At 40.1% G+C, this 15,033-nt stretch overlaps 1 protein-coding gene across 1 annotated transcript in view; it reads right to left on the reverse strand.

Annotated features, from left to right (window-relative positions):
- Positions 1-2,399: 2,399 nt before the first annotated feature.
- LGR4 (leucine rich repeat containing G protein-coupled receptor 4) overlaps positions 2,400-15,033 on the reverse strand; it is a 120,078-nt gene continuing 107,444 nt past the window's right edge. The window contains exons 12-18 of the mRNA XM_069091087.1: positions 15,020-15,033; positions 14,155-14,342; positions 12,235-12,306; positions 11,753-11,878; positions 9,732-9,853; positions 9,371-9,448; positions 2,400-5,467 (exon numbers count right to left, since the gene is read on the reverse strand). The exon at positions 15,020-15,033 is cut by the window's right edge and continues 26 nt beyond it. Of these exons, the coding sequence (XP_068947188.1) occupies positions 4,191-5,467; positions 9,371-9,448; positions 9,732-9,853; positions 11,753-11,878; positions 12,235-12,306; positions 14,155-14,342; positions 15,020-15,033 (1,877 nt within the window). The 3' untranslated portion in view covers positions 2,400-4,190. The remainder of the gene's footprint in view (positions 5,468-9,370; positions 9,449-9,731; positions 9,854-11,752; positions 11,879-12,234; positions 12,307-14,154; positions 14,343-15,019) is intronic.

Below are 15,033 nucleotides of genomic sequence, written 5' to 3' on the forward strand. Positions count from 1 at the left end.
AACTTGGGAAGACTTATATCAGCTACTGCAGGAGAAAAAAAGCAGAATCAAAGACACAATTCACACAATTACCACAGTATTAGAGGTAAAACATTTAAAAACATCTGAACTCTCATGAACACAGTAATCAGACTTGACTCTTGATGATTGATGTTTAAGCATGCCCCCTCCTCCTTGGGAAAGAGGTGGTAGATTACAGCTGTGGAATGAGGTACGTTGTTAGACATGATAAATGGTTTGTTTTGCCTGGCAATGTTTTGTGACAAGCCAGGAATATGATGTAAGAAACATACATTGATCAAATGTTGCAAAACAAAACAAATTCTGTGTGTGTGTTCCAATTACTGCAATTAGTCACCTAAGTATTTGAAGTTACATTTATGTAAAATATGGTACAAGGACACTGCCTTGTTTCACTCCATTGGTGAGTGGAGAGGCATGAGAGCACTGTCCCTTATCCAGAACCCAGGCAAGGATGCCATCATGAAACTGATGTACAATGTTGCTCAACTTATTCGGGCAACCAAATTTTGACATAATTTGAGAATGAAGTGTGCATTTTCAGAGCTAGCTCAGTGTTTGGGAAGCTCTGAAGTATCAAAAAGAGGTATGAGACTACCAAAAAAGCCGTTGCGCTGACTTCACTGCTGTATGCTTGTGAAAACTGGACAGTCCACCAGCACCATTCTAGGAAACTGAATCGTTTTCATTTCAATTGTCTTAGGAAGATTCTGAAGATCACCTGGCAGGATAAGGTACCAGACACTGATGTCCTTTCTCAAACTAAACTGACAAGTAATCAAACTCTACTGCAGAGAACGCAACTCCGATGGGTTGACCACATTGTTCAAATGCAAAATGTATGCTTGCCAAAAAGACTTTTACGGATAACTCACACAGGGGAAGCATTCACATGGCAGTCAGAAGCAATATAAGGACAGTCTCAAAGTCTCCCTTAAGAACTATGAAATTGATTATTTTACATGGGAGACACCAGCACAGACCTTTCAGCATGGCGTGCCTTCATCAGAGGATGTACTGTGCTCTTTGGGCAAAGGAGAATTGAAGTAGCTCAAAAAAATACGAGATGAGAAAATTTAGAGAACCCACCCCAAGTATTCACAGACTATTTGGGCCTGACCTGTGGTAGAACATTCTGAGCTCGTACTGGTCTAATGGGTCACGGTTGGGCACAGTGAAACTTGATTCTAGCATAGTGATGTCATTTTGCTCCTGAGAATGAAGGACAACCACGAACCAGCCATGTAAAATAAGGTAACTGGCTCCAGTCCAACGGAAATACACAGTGAGAACTTGAATAATGCAGCCATTTCGGAGGCCTCTTTATTCGGACTAACCAAAACAGAGAGAGGCACTGTCAGATACTGCCACCGCATTGGTTGGTTTTGCTGAACTATTCTTCCTTACAAGGACAGTTGAATTTGAGGTGTTTTGAGTAATTTGGCTAGAATTTATGTGGTGTACAAAGCACTTTCCATTTAATCCTCACAAGAAACCCGTGAAGTGGGTGCTGCTATTATCCCCATTTTGCAGATGAGGAAACTTGGGTTGAGAAGTGAACCCCTCTGGGGTGGCTAGGTGGTGCAGTGAGTAAAGCGCTGGCCCCGGAGTCAGGAGGACCCAAGTTCGGTTCCAGCATCAGACATTTAACACACACACACACACACACACACACACACACACTAGCCATGTAACCTTGGGCAAGTTACTTAACTCTACCTGCCCTCCAAAAAGGCAAAAAAAAAAAAAAAAAAAAGAGAAGTGAACCCCTCATTACCCAGGGTCACGCAGCTGGTAAGTGTTTGGGGTCAGGATTCCAACTTGAGTTATCCTGATTCCAAGTGCCACCTAACTGCCTCTATAAAAGTTATTTTGAAAAAGAAAAGTTTGAGCCAATGGACCTTATGAAAACCAGCCTACCTAAGTTTGGAGAATTTTGTCACCAGAAGGTTGGCTTCTAGGTGGTAAATTTCTTTGGCCACTCCAACTCATGAGACCATCTAGGTGGGGGGTTGTCTGCTGCAATCTGGGTGTACAGGAGGTAGCCACACAGATAAAATGATACATTTTTTGTTTTTTGGGGTGTTTTTGTTTTTTGCTGTTTGGAGGGGGAAGGCAGGGCAATTGGGGTTAAGTGACTTGCCCAAGGTCACACAGCAAGTTTTATATTCAGTGTCTGAGGCCACATTTGAACTCAAGTCCTCCTGAATCCAGGGCTGGTGCTCTATTTACTGTGCCACCTTGACACACTACTGATACATCTTTTGAAGCAATAAAGTGTCTGCAGTTTTTGTTTTCCTTTCTTTTTTTTAAAGCATAAGAGGAAAATATGAGTAACCTGAGCCTTAAAAAAATGGAAAAATGATTTTAACAAGGCATTCTTTACCAATGTAATATTTAATATTTAGGAGATGTGTAAATACACAAACAGCAATTTTTAAAACTAGTGAACAGTTGCCCTTAGAAAATGACAGCAACCAGTAAATAAATCCCTCCCGTATTTTTTTTTTGTACAAACTACATGATTTTGATATACAAAGATTCTGGGTTTTGTTTTTTTTATTACACTGACAATGTACAACCAAGATTATTTAAAATGAAAAAAAAAAAAAAAGGATAGAAACCACAATTTAACATTCTGCTACTGGCAGTCACTATTGCTTAGGAGGTAGCTTTAATTAACAAAATGAACTGAAGCCACATTTCCCATCATATGTTCTATCAAATAATTTACATACAAAGATAAAAATTCATTATATGCACAGTATATACAGTTTAAACTTTAAAACTGCAATCTAGCTTAATTGTTTTTCATTTTTCCAAAATAACTAGTAAAGGCAGTGGGTTGGCTACTGATTTAGCCTATGGTTCAAAACACATACTGGACAGCTTTCAGACTGTCTTGAACTACAGGCCCATGGACTAAAACTTGGTAAATTAGGGATGGTTGTTTTTTTTTAACTTAAGACAAAAGCTTTTTCTGAACCTCAATGATACTTTTGCCCTATCTTATCTCACTAGATCTTCCCAGTACCTAAGCTACTTCCTGCTTATAAATTAGGCACACTTTTGGGAACTATAAGAATGCTAAGAAAAATGTATGCAGTTTCCTGACAGTACCTTAGGTATTGGGAGAAACTAGTATACTAGGAACTATCTGTTTAAGTACTTTGAATCATAGTCTGAGCTTCTTCCAATGAAATCTATCCATTCCTCAAAGCCTACTTTCATTTCAGTATAAATCAACATATAACACATACCATGCCATGCAAATTGGAAAATATCTGTAGGTCCCATGATGTTATGAGAGTGTTGTCTTAGAAAAACAGATGGATCTCAGAGATATCTTAAGTACAATGAAAAAATCCCATTTCACTCATTTTATATCTTAATTCTACTTATTTTAGTCCTTAAGGATCTTCTTGTAGACGGATCTGAACAACCTCAAAATATGGAGAAAAAAAATTTCATTAAAACCATTTTTGTAGAAGAAAATAACCATTTAAATTCTACTGTAATCTGACAGCTGTTAATATTTTTAATTTAAATGCCTTCACAAATTTGGGGGTTCATCAATTCTTTAAACAAAGTCTTATTCTGCTAAGTCAAATACTGAAACATAAACCCAAGTTTTTATGCCTACACCCCCTCACAGTTCTGTCTGGGAGACATTCCCTTAATGGCTCTGCACTACACTGTCCTGAGATTAATGCTGAAAACACTATACAAAATTAGCAAGGATTTGTTTTTCCTTAAAGGAAGTCACATTTTAAACTAATTTTTTAAAATATTAACAGCTGTTCTTTATCTTGTGCTTAAAAAGGGAAGTGATGAACTTGTCTCTTGCAAATCAGATGAAGGAAAATACAATTAGGATATGTTAAAAAAGTTTTTCAAGTTAGAAAACCATATAAAAGGAAGGACAGTGCTTGGAAACGGTATCTTCACTGATTACAATTTAGGCCCCTGTTCTTTTAAAATGTACGGCATGAGAAATACTCTGCCACCTTCTCTTTTTATTAGTGACACCAGGCAGGAACAACTGAAGTGCTTTCCCAATGAAACTTCCAAAGAGTGTACACTTACTTGAGAAAAACCATACTTTTACTTTTTAAAAAGGGGTTTGGGGGAGGAGAGTGACAATAAGAATAACTTATTAACAGTGTTTTTCAGTCTTTAACTCTTGGTATATTATAAGCATAGCGGACCAAAGGGAATCCCCTACTCTGATAGAAGCAGGCACGCCCACAGGCCTGCACTTGGTCTGAACTGTCCGAGACAAACGAGTCTTCCTCATCTGCATAATCAGAGTGAGCAGACTGAGTCCCACAGTCGGACCAATAGCCATCTGGTCGCTGGCAAGGCGCCGCGGCCAGTGCAGGACAGCTGTGTGATTTCATTAAGTGTTTGCACGACACTGGCTTTGTCAGCAGGAAGGATTCACAGCAGTCACACACGGTCAGGTTTCCCTGCAAGTGTGAGTACATGCCACAGTCATAGTAGAAATCCTGGGTCACACAACCACCCTGACTGCTGATGGAAACAGCAACAGATCCATTCTTCCTGGTGATGTGTCGCCGCAGTAACTTCCAGTCTTCCTTAAATCTGGGGTTGAAGAAAACATACAGGACTGGATTCAGGCAAGCAGGCAGTGGGAAAAATATCAGAGTGACAGACTTCATGATCTCTGGGCTGACAGAAATCGCAGTGATCAACGGTGCGAATGAGAAAAAAGCAACGGGGCAAAAGAAGATGCAGTTGGTGAATATGAGCCAAGCAACATGCTTAATCATGCTGGCCTGGGAGTGCTCTGAGAGGTCCTCTTTTTCCAGATTGCAGTAAAGTTTGGTGTAGATGATAGCCATTAGGAGAAATGCTAATGAGTTGAGCAACACCAGGGTGACAGTGAACCCCAAGGAAGCAGTTTCACCAGTGGGGAAGGGCAAGCAGAGGGGAGATGCTGAATACTCCCCCCTGTGGAAGAGGGGCAAGCACCCGGCCACAGCAGCACACAGAAACGCCAACACGGCGGCTGCCTGGAGCTGTCTGACATAGTTGCTCTTCCCATTCTTCAGGATCTCCTTGGCAGATAAGCTTCGTTCGACAGCTGCTAGCATCAATAAAAATATGGCACTTTCCGAAGAAAATACTGCAAGGAAGCCAGCAACTTTGCAACCATTGCCGGTCTCCCACCAGATCCCAAATTCAGCAAATCTTCCCCAAGAGACGGCATCCAGGAAAGTCAGAATGCCAGTATAGACTCCCGTGAGTAAGTTAGACACGGAAATCAGGCCGATGAACAACTTGGAGGAAGGCCATGGAGCAGGAGCTGCAAATGTCGTTACAAGGACAAGCAGGTTGAAAAACAATGCAATCAAGAAAATAAACCACACAGTGAGACGGATCATCCAGCTCCCCAGCAGATATTCGCAGGGCTTGAAGGCCCCTAAAATAGAAAAAAAAAGGGGGGGGGGAGAAAGAGCAGTTTGAAAAAGTGAAGGCATTTCAGGCACCATGTTTGATCATAAAAAGTAAAGACCACTTTTCTGCTTCTAGAACCCGTGTGCTCTAGTGAATTAACTTTAAACTGAAAATGACAGATGGTTTCTAAGAACAATTTGGAACTAATCTGAAAGAGTTACTTTGAGTGTCTGCTAAGTTTTATTTCAAAGAATTGTTAAGGTCATCAATGACATTTTAAAAGTCTCATTATACTTCTTTATAATGCACTTATGTCCTCCAAAGTGTTTTCACAAGGCCCCATATGTATAAAAACACTTAGAGGAGATTTTTTATTTTTAGTAGTAGCAAAGAAACTCAGCAGATATCCATTCATTGGGGAATAGTCAAATTATAACATCTTAATATAATGGACAATAACTAAGTCTCAAGAAGTGATAAAATGGTTTCAGAGAAACCTGGGAAGTCTTTTATGAACTGATGCATTTGTGAAGTGAACAGAACCAGGAATACAACTTATCCAGTTGTAATATTGTATAATATAAATATAAACTAACTTTGAAATATTAAAGAACTCTGATTGATTCAATGATCAACCATGATTCCAGTGAATGGTGAAGCACGCTCCCTCCTCCCACTGCTAACAGAGATAGGATGGACTCCAGAACAGAATGAGACACATACATTCTGAACAGAAAATGTGGGAAAATGTTTTGCCTGACTATCTATATTTGTTGAAAGGGCTTTCTTTTTCTTTTCCAGTGGTGGGAGGGGGTTGAGGGTGGCAGAGGTGGGGGCTGAGCAAAGACAGAGGGCCATAGATAAGGCAGGAAAAAAAAGAAAATTCTGGGAAAGAACAAAAGGGAGGCCAGAAAGGACAGCTTTGAAAGTTATGTACTCAAAAGGAAAAGGAAGCTAGACATAATAGAGACCTATACTTTCATGAGTGCTTTTTCTATTCTGCTCTGTACAGGGAAAGGCCAATTTTATTTGGGGGTTTGTTAAGTTCAGAATAAAGATTTTTTTGTCTGTCCTGTAAGGCTTTTCACATCTATTACTTCATTTGAAGCCCTGAAGCATACATAACACTATCTCCTCCCAATTGGGGAAACTGAGACTCCTGACTCTGAGTTCACCAATCTTCCCACTATAAGGTGGTACCATTCAAGGAGTTTGCAGAACACAAGGATGTGCTCAGTTCGGTATCATTTTGCAATAATATACTTGTCTAAGTGCCAGTAATTAATTCTGGAACAATGGCTACCCAATACATGCCATGCTGTAGTCACTTATAAAGCAATCCTGATGAGAAACCTCAAGTTGGGGGTGTCTGATAGAAAGTACTAAGCCTCAGGTCTGCGCAGAGACATTTTCTGACGTGTTCTCTCTCTCCATATGTGAACTGTCGGGCGCAGTCCAGCCTACAAGTATGAAAAGCTCTCTTCACAGAAATAACCCAAGATCAAGGCTCAAGCTCCATAGGCCCCATCAACCGTTCCACATTAAAGAACTGGAACCTTTCAACTCTAACCTTGTTCCCAACTGACACAGGAAAAATTAATTTTCAGCTAAAATGAGGAAAATTTGTTCCATAGATCAACAAATAACTGTCGAGCTTACGGTGACTATAACAGCTCTGTGAACTGTTGCTTGTAGACTTTGGCTAGGACTAATTCACAAAGTGAAATACGTTACATAAAATTTGCAGGACACTTTGTATTCTTATCCATTCAACAAATATTCTTGGGGTCTTGGCTAAATGTCAGGCCCAGTACTAGGTGCCAGAGAGAATACAAAGACATATGATACCTGGTGTGGACAGCCATGGTAATTATCACTAGGAAGATGACATGAATTCAGTATGGGGTAGGTCAGTTTTATTAACTTCTTTTTTTATAGTTGAGGAAATTGGAAATAATCTCTGTTTATGTTACACCCTATAAAGCCACAGTCCCACAGGGGAAGAGGAAAGGACACTCACAGCTGCAGCCCAGACCACCCTCTAAGAGGAAGTAAACTGAAATCATCAGGGGAAATCTCAGCCAGGTGACTGGCCAGCAGTGGATGGAATGGGGCAGGAAGAAAGGGGGCTCCCCCCCCACAGAAAGCAAGAAGGCATTCTGCAATATCAGTCCTTTCTAAGACTAGGCAGGACCATGGGAGAAATGCCCAGCTCTACAGATACGGAAGGGAGCATCTATCGGGTCGTTGAACTAACAGAAACTCAAGAGATGGCAGACACATAGAAGCTGGTGGCAGCAAAAACATCAAACTCTTGCTTATCTGGGGGCTGGTGCTTCCATTCTCTGCTAGGCAGTAAAATGAAGTTCTCCCTTCATTTCCAAAACCATGTGGCCCAGGATTCAACTGGGGGCACAGTCCTTCTTCCAGTCATAAAGGGTGGTTTTTCTCCCTATGTGCCCCAGGTCCCAGCAAGTCAGGGAAAAAAAACCCTAAAAGTTAGTGGTTTTGATTCTCTATCCTGAACTCAAGGCCCTAGGCTATGCTACTATACCATCAAATAGATCTAATATAGATCAAACAAATTCTACCAGACACATTTTATTTCATCTTTACTTTCAAAGTAACATTTCAAATCACTCTGCACTAGACGCTCTTCCTCTCTGGAAATCAAAATATGACATTAACATATGCACTTTTGGCTTAGTACTTCCTCCATTTTTTTTTTTTAATGCCAACAAGTAAATGGGGGGGGTTGAGAGAAAAGTGTTCCTTTTTTTTTTTTTTAAATAAGAACATTTAAAATTCTTATTATTCAGCAACCGCATTCTCCCAGAATCTAGGAATTCTAAGTCAATCGCCCAGCATTCATGAAGGGGTTACTCTGTGTCAGGCACTGGGGGAAATACTGGGATGCAAAGAAAGGAGAAAACATCCCGTCCTCAAGGAGTACACATTCTAATAAGAGACCAGAGCCCTGGCCTTGAAGGGATGGACTTTGTCTGTCAGAGTCTAAGTTCCCTAAGGACTGGGAGTGTTTCATTTCACAATCTGTTTCTAGCACCTAGCACTGGTGCATCATAGGTAACTTTATAAATACTTATTGATTGACCAAGGAGACTAGAATTCAAATCCCAATTCTGCTACTTACTGGATGGGGAATTCTCATTTATCCTCCATAAGTCTCAATTTCTTCATTTTATAAAATGAGAAAATTAATATTTGTACTTCCTACCTTCACAGCGTGGTTATTTGAAGAAAGCAACTATAAACTGTAAAAATGCAGGAGGAATGTGAGCTATTAGATAAAGTGTTTCAAAGGTTTTAAGGCAACTTCGAGCTTTAATAGGCAGCCAGGCAGCTAAGTGGATAGAGCACTAGGTCTGGAGTCAGGAGAACCTGAGTTCAAATCAGGCCTCAAATACTAGCTGTCTGACCCTGAGCAGGCACTTAACCACTGTCTGCCTCAGTTTCCTCAACTGTAAAATAGTTATAATAACAGCATCTACCTCCCAAGGTCATTGTGACGATCAAATGAGGGAATATTTATAAAGAGCTTAGCACAGGGCCTGGCATCATAGTAAGCCTTTAATAAATGCTGGCTTATTTTCTGACTTAGAACTCCAAGATTCAAGGATGTCATAGCTGCAAGATTCTAGGAATTTTTAAATGTTCTTCTTGTTTAAAAAGAAAACAACAACCCACTCTTTCTTCCCCCTCTGATATGCAGATTATATTGATTTTTTAAAAAAGAATAAAGGAAGTTTCTAAGTGCTTAATAAATTCTTTGAACACCCTGAATTGCCTCATCTAGTTTCCCTCCCACCGACAGGCAGGGATCCTTATTGCAGAATCCCTGGAAGGTTTGGAGGAGATATACCTAGCAGTCTGCAATAAAAACAGCAATCAGCAAAATCGCTGACCCTACCTGTTGCTGGAGTACAGTGGATAATTGTCTGGCTGTGTTCTTCTTTCTCGGTCCTGCCCGTGAGATCTGCTGGGTCAGCTATACCAGAGAATGTAACATACAATCACATTTTTGACCAAGGTTGATAATCAGAAAAACATGTGCCCATACACGACAAATTGAAAGTTTTCTTAAATAAGAATTCATATTAAATCTCAATGAGAATCCTGCCCCTGCTTTAGGATAAATTTTCTTGCATTTTTTTTTTTTTGCATTCACCCATGGAGTAGTAGAAATAGCACAAACAAAAAGTCATCTTTCAATTTCAGATGACAGTAACAGAAACACCTGCTCCCTCAAACGGGGTTTATAAGGCACTTGCCTTTTTCCTGGGTGGAGGAAACGCTGTGGTCTGGGAGGCTGGCATCGTCTGTGTTCGAATCTGCGTAAGAATCACATCCCCAAAATGCACAGCACTGGTAAGCATATGGCACAGAGAGAGACCTAAATCAAAATGAAAGAAGAGCTTTTGAAATCTGCATTAAAGCACTAAAGATCTGTGTGTGTGTGTGTGTGTGTGTGTGCTCGTTTTCATGAATTAGCTAAATGTACAGCACTCAGGTCTCACTAATATCATACTGCTTGCATCACAGGGGGTTACACACAAAACTGTGCCCACGGATCATATACACTGGAATGACCCTACACCAGGTTAGAAAAACTCCAAGCATAAACCTAGGGGTGGATGAAGGCCTGTAGTCCAAGGACCAGCCTAGTTAAGTTCAGACAAGCTCATCAGGTAGGAACCCAAGGTGATGAATTTTGAGGTCAGACAGTAAACTCTTGTCCTGGATTCCTTCCTGACTACAGACTTGTCCACTCTTGCCCACACCTCCCCTTGGAAGATGCCTTCTGCCCCTGGAAGATCTCTCTATCCCTGCAGCTTCCTCCTCTGATTAACAAGTTCCTCCCAGAACTTACATTTTGAGGAAGGGACCAGACCAGCTGTGCTCACTCCTTCATTCTTCTCTACTCATCTTTTGACTCTGAATTTTTTCTCCCATACTGCCTTGTGGGTACCTTCTCCTGACCTCTTCCTCCCTACTTTTCAGCTCCCTTTTATGGGATGTTGTGCCTCATTAAAATGGGGAGGTAAGATCCTTGAAGGTAGGCATTGTCTTTCTTTTTGACTTGTCTTTGTATTCCCAGCAAGGGCCCAGTAACTGACCCAAAGTCATGCTTGGTGATTAATAAATAACATGCTGACAAATTTACAGAGCTTTGAACCACATTATATAGCAGTCAGGAAAAAGAGGAGTGCCCAGCTTTGCTTCTGAAAAACTGGGTATAAAACCAAAGTTTGTAAATAAACCACACTTAAAACATGTTACAGGAGAGCTTGTGGTGGGCGGTGGGATAAGGATTAGATTCAGAGAGGCATCAAGGCACAAGGGGAAAGAAAATGGATTAGAATCAGGGTCCCCCACACTGAGATCAGGGGCAAGTAAATCATTTTGTTTCCAGGCTTCATTTTGATGACCTCTCATCTCTTTTAACCCTAAATCCTGGTTCTGTGGTTCAGAGAATCTGGGCTGAAATCTTAGCTTTGGACTGGGGTCTAAATCCTGGCTCTTCCACCTCCTACTTACTAGTCAGCTCACGTGAGTCACTCTCTGGACCTTAGTTTTCTAAGGGCTTATGTGAATTAGATAAAGTCAGGTGTTATTTGTTAAGCCTTTTGCAAATCTTAAAGCAACACACAAATGCTAGCCATTAAGATCCTGCTGCTACTGCTGCTATCTTTAGTTCTGTGGGTATTGTCAAGTTTTTCTGTAAATAACCCACACAACTCCTGCTTGTCTTTGACACAAACCCAACTTTTCATGTTGCACCTGTCTACACTGACCTATCTGATGCATCCCTAGAATTCTTGTACCATTCTCTTCACCTACTGCAGGTGTCTTCTCCTCTACCACCATGTCCTGACTAACAGGTATTTCTGCTGCTCATCAGAGAACAAGCCAAACAAACCTGTGCTGTGGACAGTGCTCACCATCATGACTTCCAGTCCTAGAAAACAGGGTCAAATAATTTCTTTATGCATCCATCAGGGGAGCAAGAGAAGAGTTAAGCTGCCTAGAAATTCTCAGAACAAAGTCTGGATTTCATCTTCTCTCTCAACCTGGATGCTACTTCATTGAGAGCAGATGAAACTTGGAGTCAGAAGGCCCAGATTCAAATCTTGCTTCAGCTACTTTCTGTGCCTCAGTTTCCTCATCTATAAAATGACAGGGTTGGACTCGGAGACTTCTAAGGGCCCTTCCATCTCTATAGCTATGATCCCATGTTTTTTAATGAAGAAAAATGGAGGAGGGAGGAGTGAGGTGCAATGGAGGAGAATACCTGAGATTCACAAAGTCCTTTGCTGATAAGGCTTCTTTCAGATGAAAGTTGCCCATCAGCTTTAGCTGGTTTAATCCATTCAGTCCTTCTGTTGGAAATGAAGTCAGTTCATTGAAACTAATATCTCTAAAAAAAAAAAAAAGCAATATTAAACCTCAGACTAACATACATGTATTAGTCTCAGGAAGACATTTTATAAGGACCTTCAATGTAAGATATAATGTTAGTGGCTTAAACTGGAACATCTGAATCTTCAACAAATAAACATGTAGCAAGCCAGCTGCTTTCTCAGAAATGATTATTGTACAGTGTTGTCAAAATCAGAACCAAAGCAGCTTGATCAGTTGGGAGGCATACCAAGTATAAAAGAGAGTGAAGAAAAGGGGAAATATGTTGACAAGGCCCCAGTGCTCAGTGACACCTGAGTCCCAGTATTCTACTGTGTTAAAGTATATTATGAGTGTATAAAATTGCCTACTTACAGGTTAGTGATTGACCCAAGCTTAATGAATGCTCCATTGTGAACTTCTTGGATCAGGTTTCTACTCAGATCTCTGCAATTATTAGAATAGTACATTAATCTTCTCACATAAGCCTTCAAAATGTCAGTCCCTTGTCCTGCTTTAGAGACTGCAGTAGTCACATAACATCCCTGATAAGAAAGAAAAATCTATTCTTTTTAAACATTTTTCAAGAGTCTGTTGAACATGCCCTTTGTACCCATGTCTCTGTCTCTCTCTCTGAAATAGGTTTAAGCACTAAAGACCTAAGTTGACCCATTTTACAATAGTTGGGAATATTTTGAACCTTATCATGCTGGAACTAATTCAAAAATATAAGCGATATAACCTTTGGCACTATTACCTAGGTGAAGAAAAGTCTGGCTCATAACAAGGTTGGGAATATTAATAGGTTTTCTATGATTTACTTGCTCAAAGGTCAGTGATAAGGCCTTAAGAGAGGACAAACAATCAATATATATGCAAACGAGAGCATTCCAGGAGGGATTCAGATAGGCTTTTTTCCAAGCAGGAAATAAGGGTTATAGCTCTAATAGTCACATTTTATATATAGAATATGAAAATGCAACATATAGAAATTGGATGTCACAGAATTCAGAAGTCATGGAAGTGATGATCGCTAAAAGCTGAAAATCTGGACTTCGGAGAACTTTTAACCACTCTGCCAGCAACAGAGTCCCTTCATTATTTCATCGGGAAAATAGGAAAATTCCTCATGTTGGGTCCTACATTATGGTGGAATAAGAGCGTGTCTATGTTGTTTTTCAGTGCTATGAAGGCAATGGTAGCCATGAGTCAGGCCCTTTTCTTGCTTTTCTGCCTGGATCAGCAGGCTTGCCAACCACAGGCACAGACCTAGCAGGCCAGGGCAAGAGACTGATTCAATGATCTCCCAACTTCGTCTCAAAAACGTTTCTTGTAGAAACATATCTTATTCACAACCAGAGTCCATATGGACTAAGATTAAAAACAACATTAAATTTTGCTTCTTGGACTACTTTTCAGGGAGACATCTGTTCTGTATTTCACTTTAGACCATTAAGTGATTTAGTTTCTACTCAATTCCATCACAAAAGCATTTAAGCCACAGGGATATGAAGACAAAAGTAATAATGATTCTTACTCTCAAGGAGCTTACATTTTTGCTAGAGCATCTGAAAGTTACACATGTCAATAAATGCAATGTAATCTGAAGAATGCCTGAGCTCTAACAACTGGAATGATTAAAAAAATAAATTCCCATGGGAGGTGGCATATGAATTGGGATGTGAAGGAAGTGAGAGGCTGTAAAGAGATGGTGGGCAAGGTAACAGCCCTAGAGGGCACACAGAATACCAATACAGAGGCAATGCAAGGGGTGGAATGTTGTGCAAGGGGGGGGGGGAATCACCTTGGTTTTAAAATGTTTATCTGAGCAACAAACTTCTGTCTTGTGAACATTTTGTTCATGACAGCAAAGGTTTCATATTCCAGCTGCACATCACACTAACTCACTTTTAGTGATTTAGAACAGTACAAATTACTCCCTAGTAAAACTTTGGGGATTGTTTATACAGAAGCCCTCCCAACCAAGAATGTTTTTAAAGCTACACTTTGCTGGATTCATACATGCTAATAAAATTATACAATTGTTGAAAGTATTTGACCACAAGAGAAGGTAAATTGCAAAAAATATACTTTCTTTATATTTAATAGGTAATGTTGGAAACCAAGTCAATTATTTCTAAAGTCCCATAATTTTAAGGTTGAACTAAAATATATACAGCGAATGGAATGCAATATCTATAAATAGCATTCATCTGACAATATAAATTTCTCTTAATTAGTGTATAAATTCACAGGCTCATAAAGACTGGCTTTAGTAAGAATACACAGACTTACAGGATACGCAGGGAAGTAAGTCCTTGGAAGGTGCTTTCTTTAATTTCGTGGATCTGATTATGCTGTAACGAACTGAAATATTGGGGAAAGAAAAGTAATTTGTTTTCATTTCTAAGGTTAAATTTAGTAAGTTTAGAAAACTGATTAACATACAAAAATGAATGTAATGACAATATTTCTGTAGCATAATGGAAAAATTACCAGACCATCTGTTCCTCAAGGCCTCTGGACTCTAAGATGGAACCATCTCATTAAGCTACATAGATGCATGCCCTTAGCCAAGTCACTGGACTTCCTCTCTCCAGGGGAATGAAGAGGGTGGACGAGACATCTGTCAGTTCTACAAATCCCTTTATTCTAATATAAATGCCTGCCTGAGGCAAGAGTCAAAACTTGGTCCACCCTGATTATAAGTTCAGTCTCCATCTAAACCACCACTGTCAGGAATAGAAAAATCATCACCTTCTTTGCAAGAATCAGGTCAAATTTCCTAAACCATGCAGATCTCCTTGTTCCCTGACAAATACAACAGGTGAAAATTGAGTACCTAACATGACAGCGTCTATACATAAGGAACAGGGGGATTCCTTTTCTGGGCTTTGGATTTGAATCTGAACTTTCTGTGATACAGGAAAAAGTACCCTGGGCTTCTGAATGTGGGCTCCAACCGTATCACTCTGCCCCCTAAGTGAAGGGTTGGGGGTCATGGGGAGGGCTCTGAAAGCCCCTAAAGTGCTCGTTGGATACAGAATTGTAAACATGATAGCCCTTTCTAAATCATTTCTTCTTCAATTGAATTAGCAAGCATTTATGAAACTCTTACTATGTGAAAATGGAGGAAATTCTATTTGGAACCACTTCACACCACTGAGAAAAGCA

Source organism: Petaurus breviceps, unplaced genomic scaffold (genome assembly GCF_028583685.1).
Source record: "Petaurus breviceps papuanus isolate PSGF00001 unplaced genomic scaffold, PetGlider_PUasm1.0 188, whole genome shotgun sequence".
Lineage (NCBI taxonomy): Eukaryota > Metazoa > Chordata > Mammalia > Diprotodontia > Petauridae > Petaurus > Petaurus breviceps.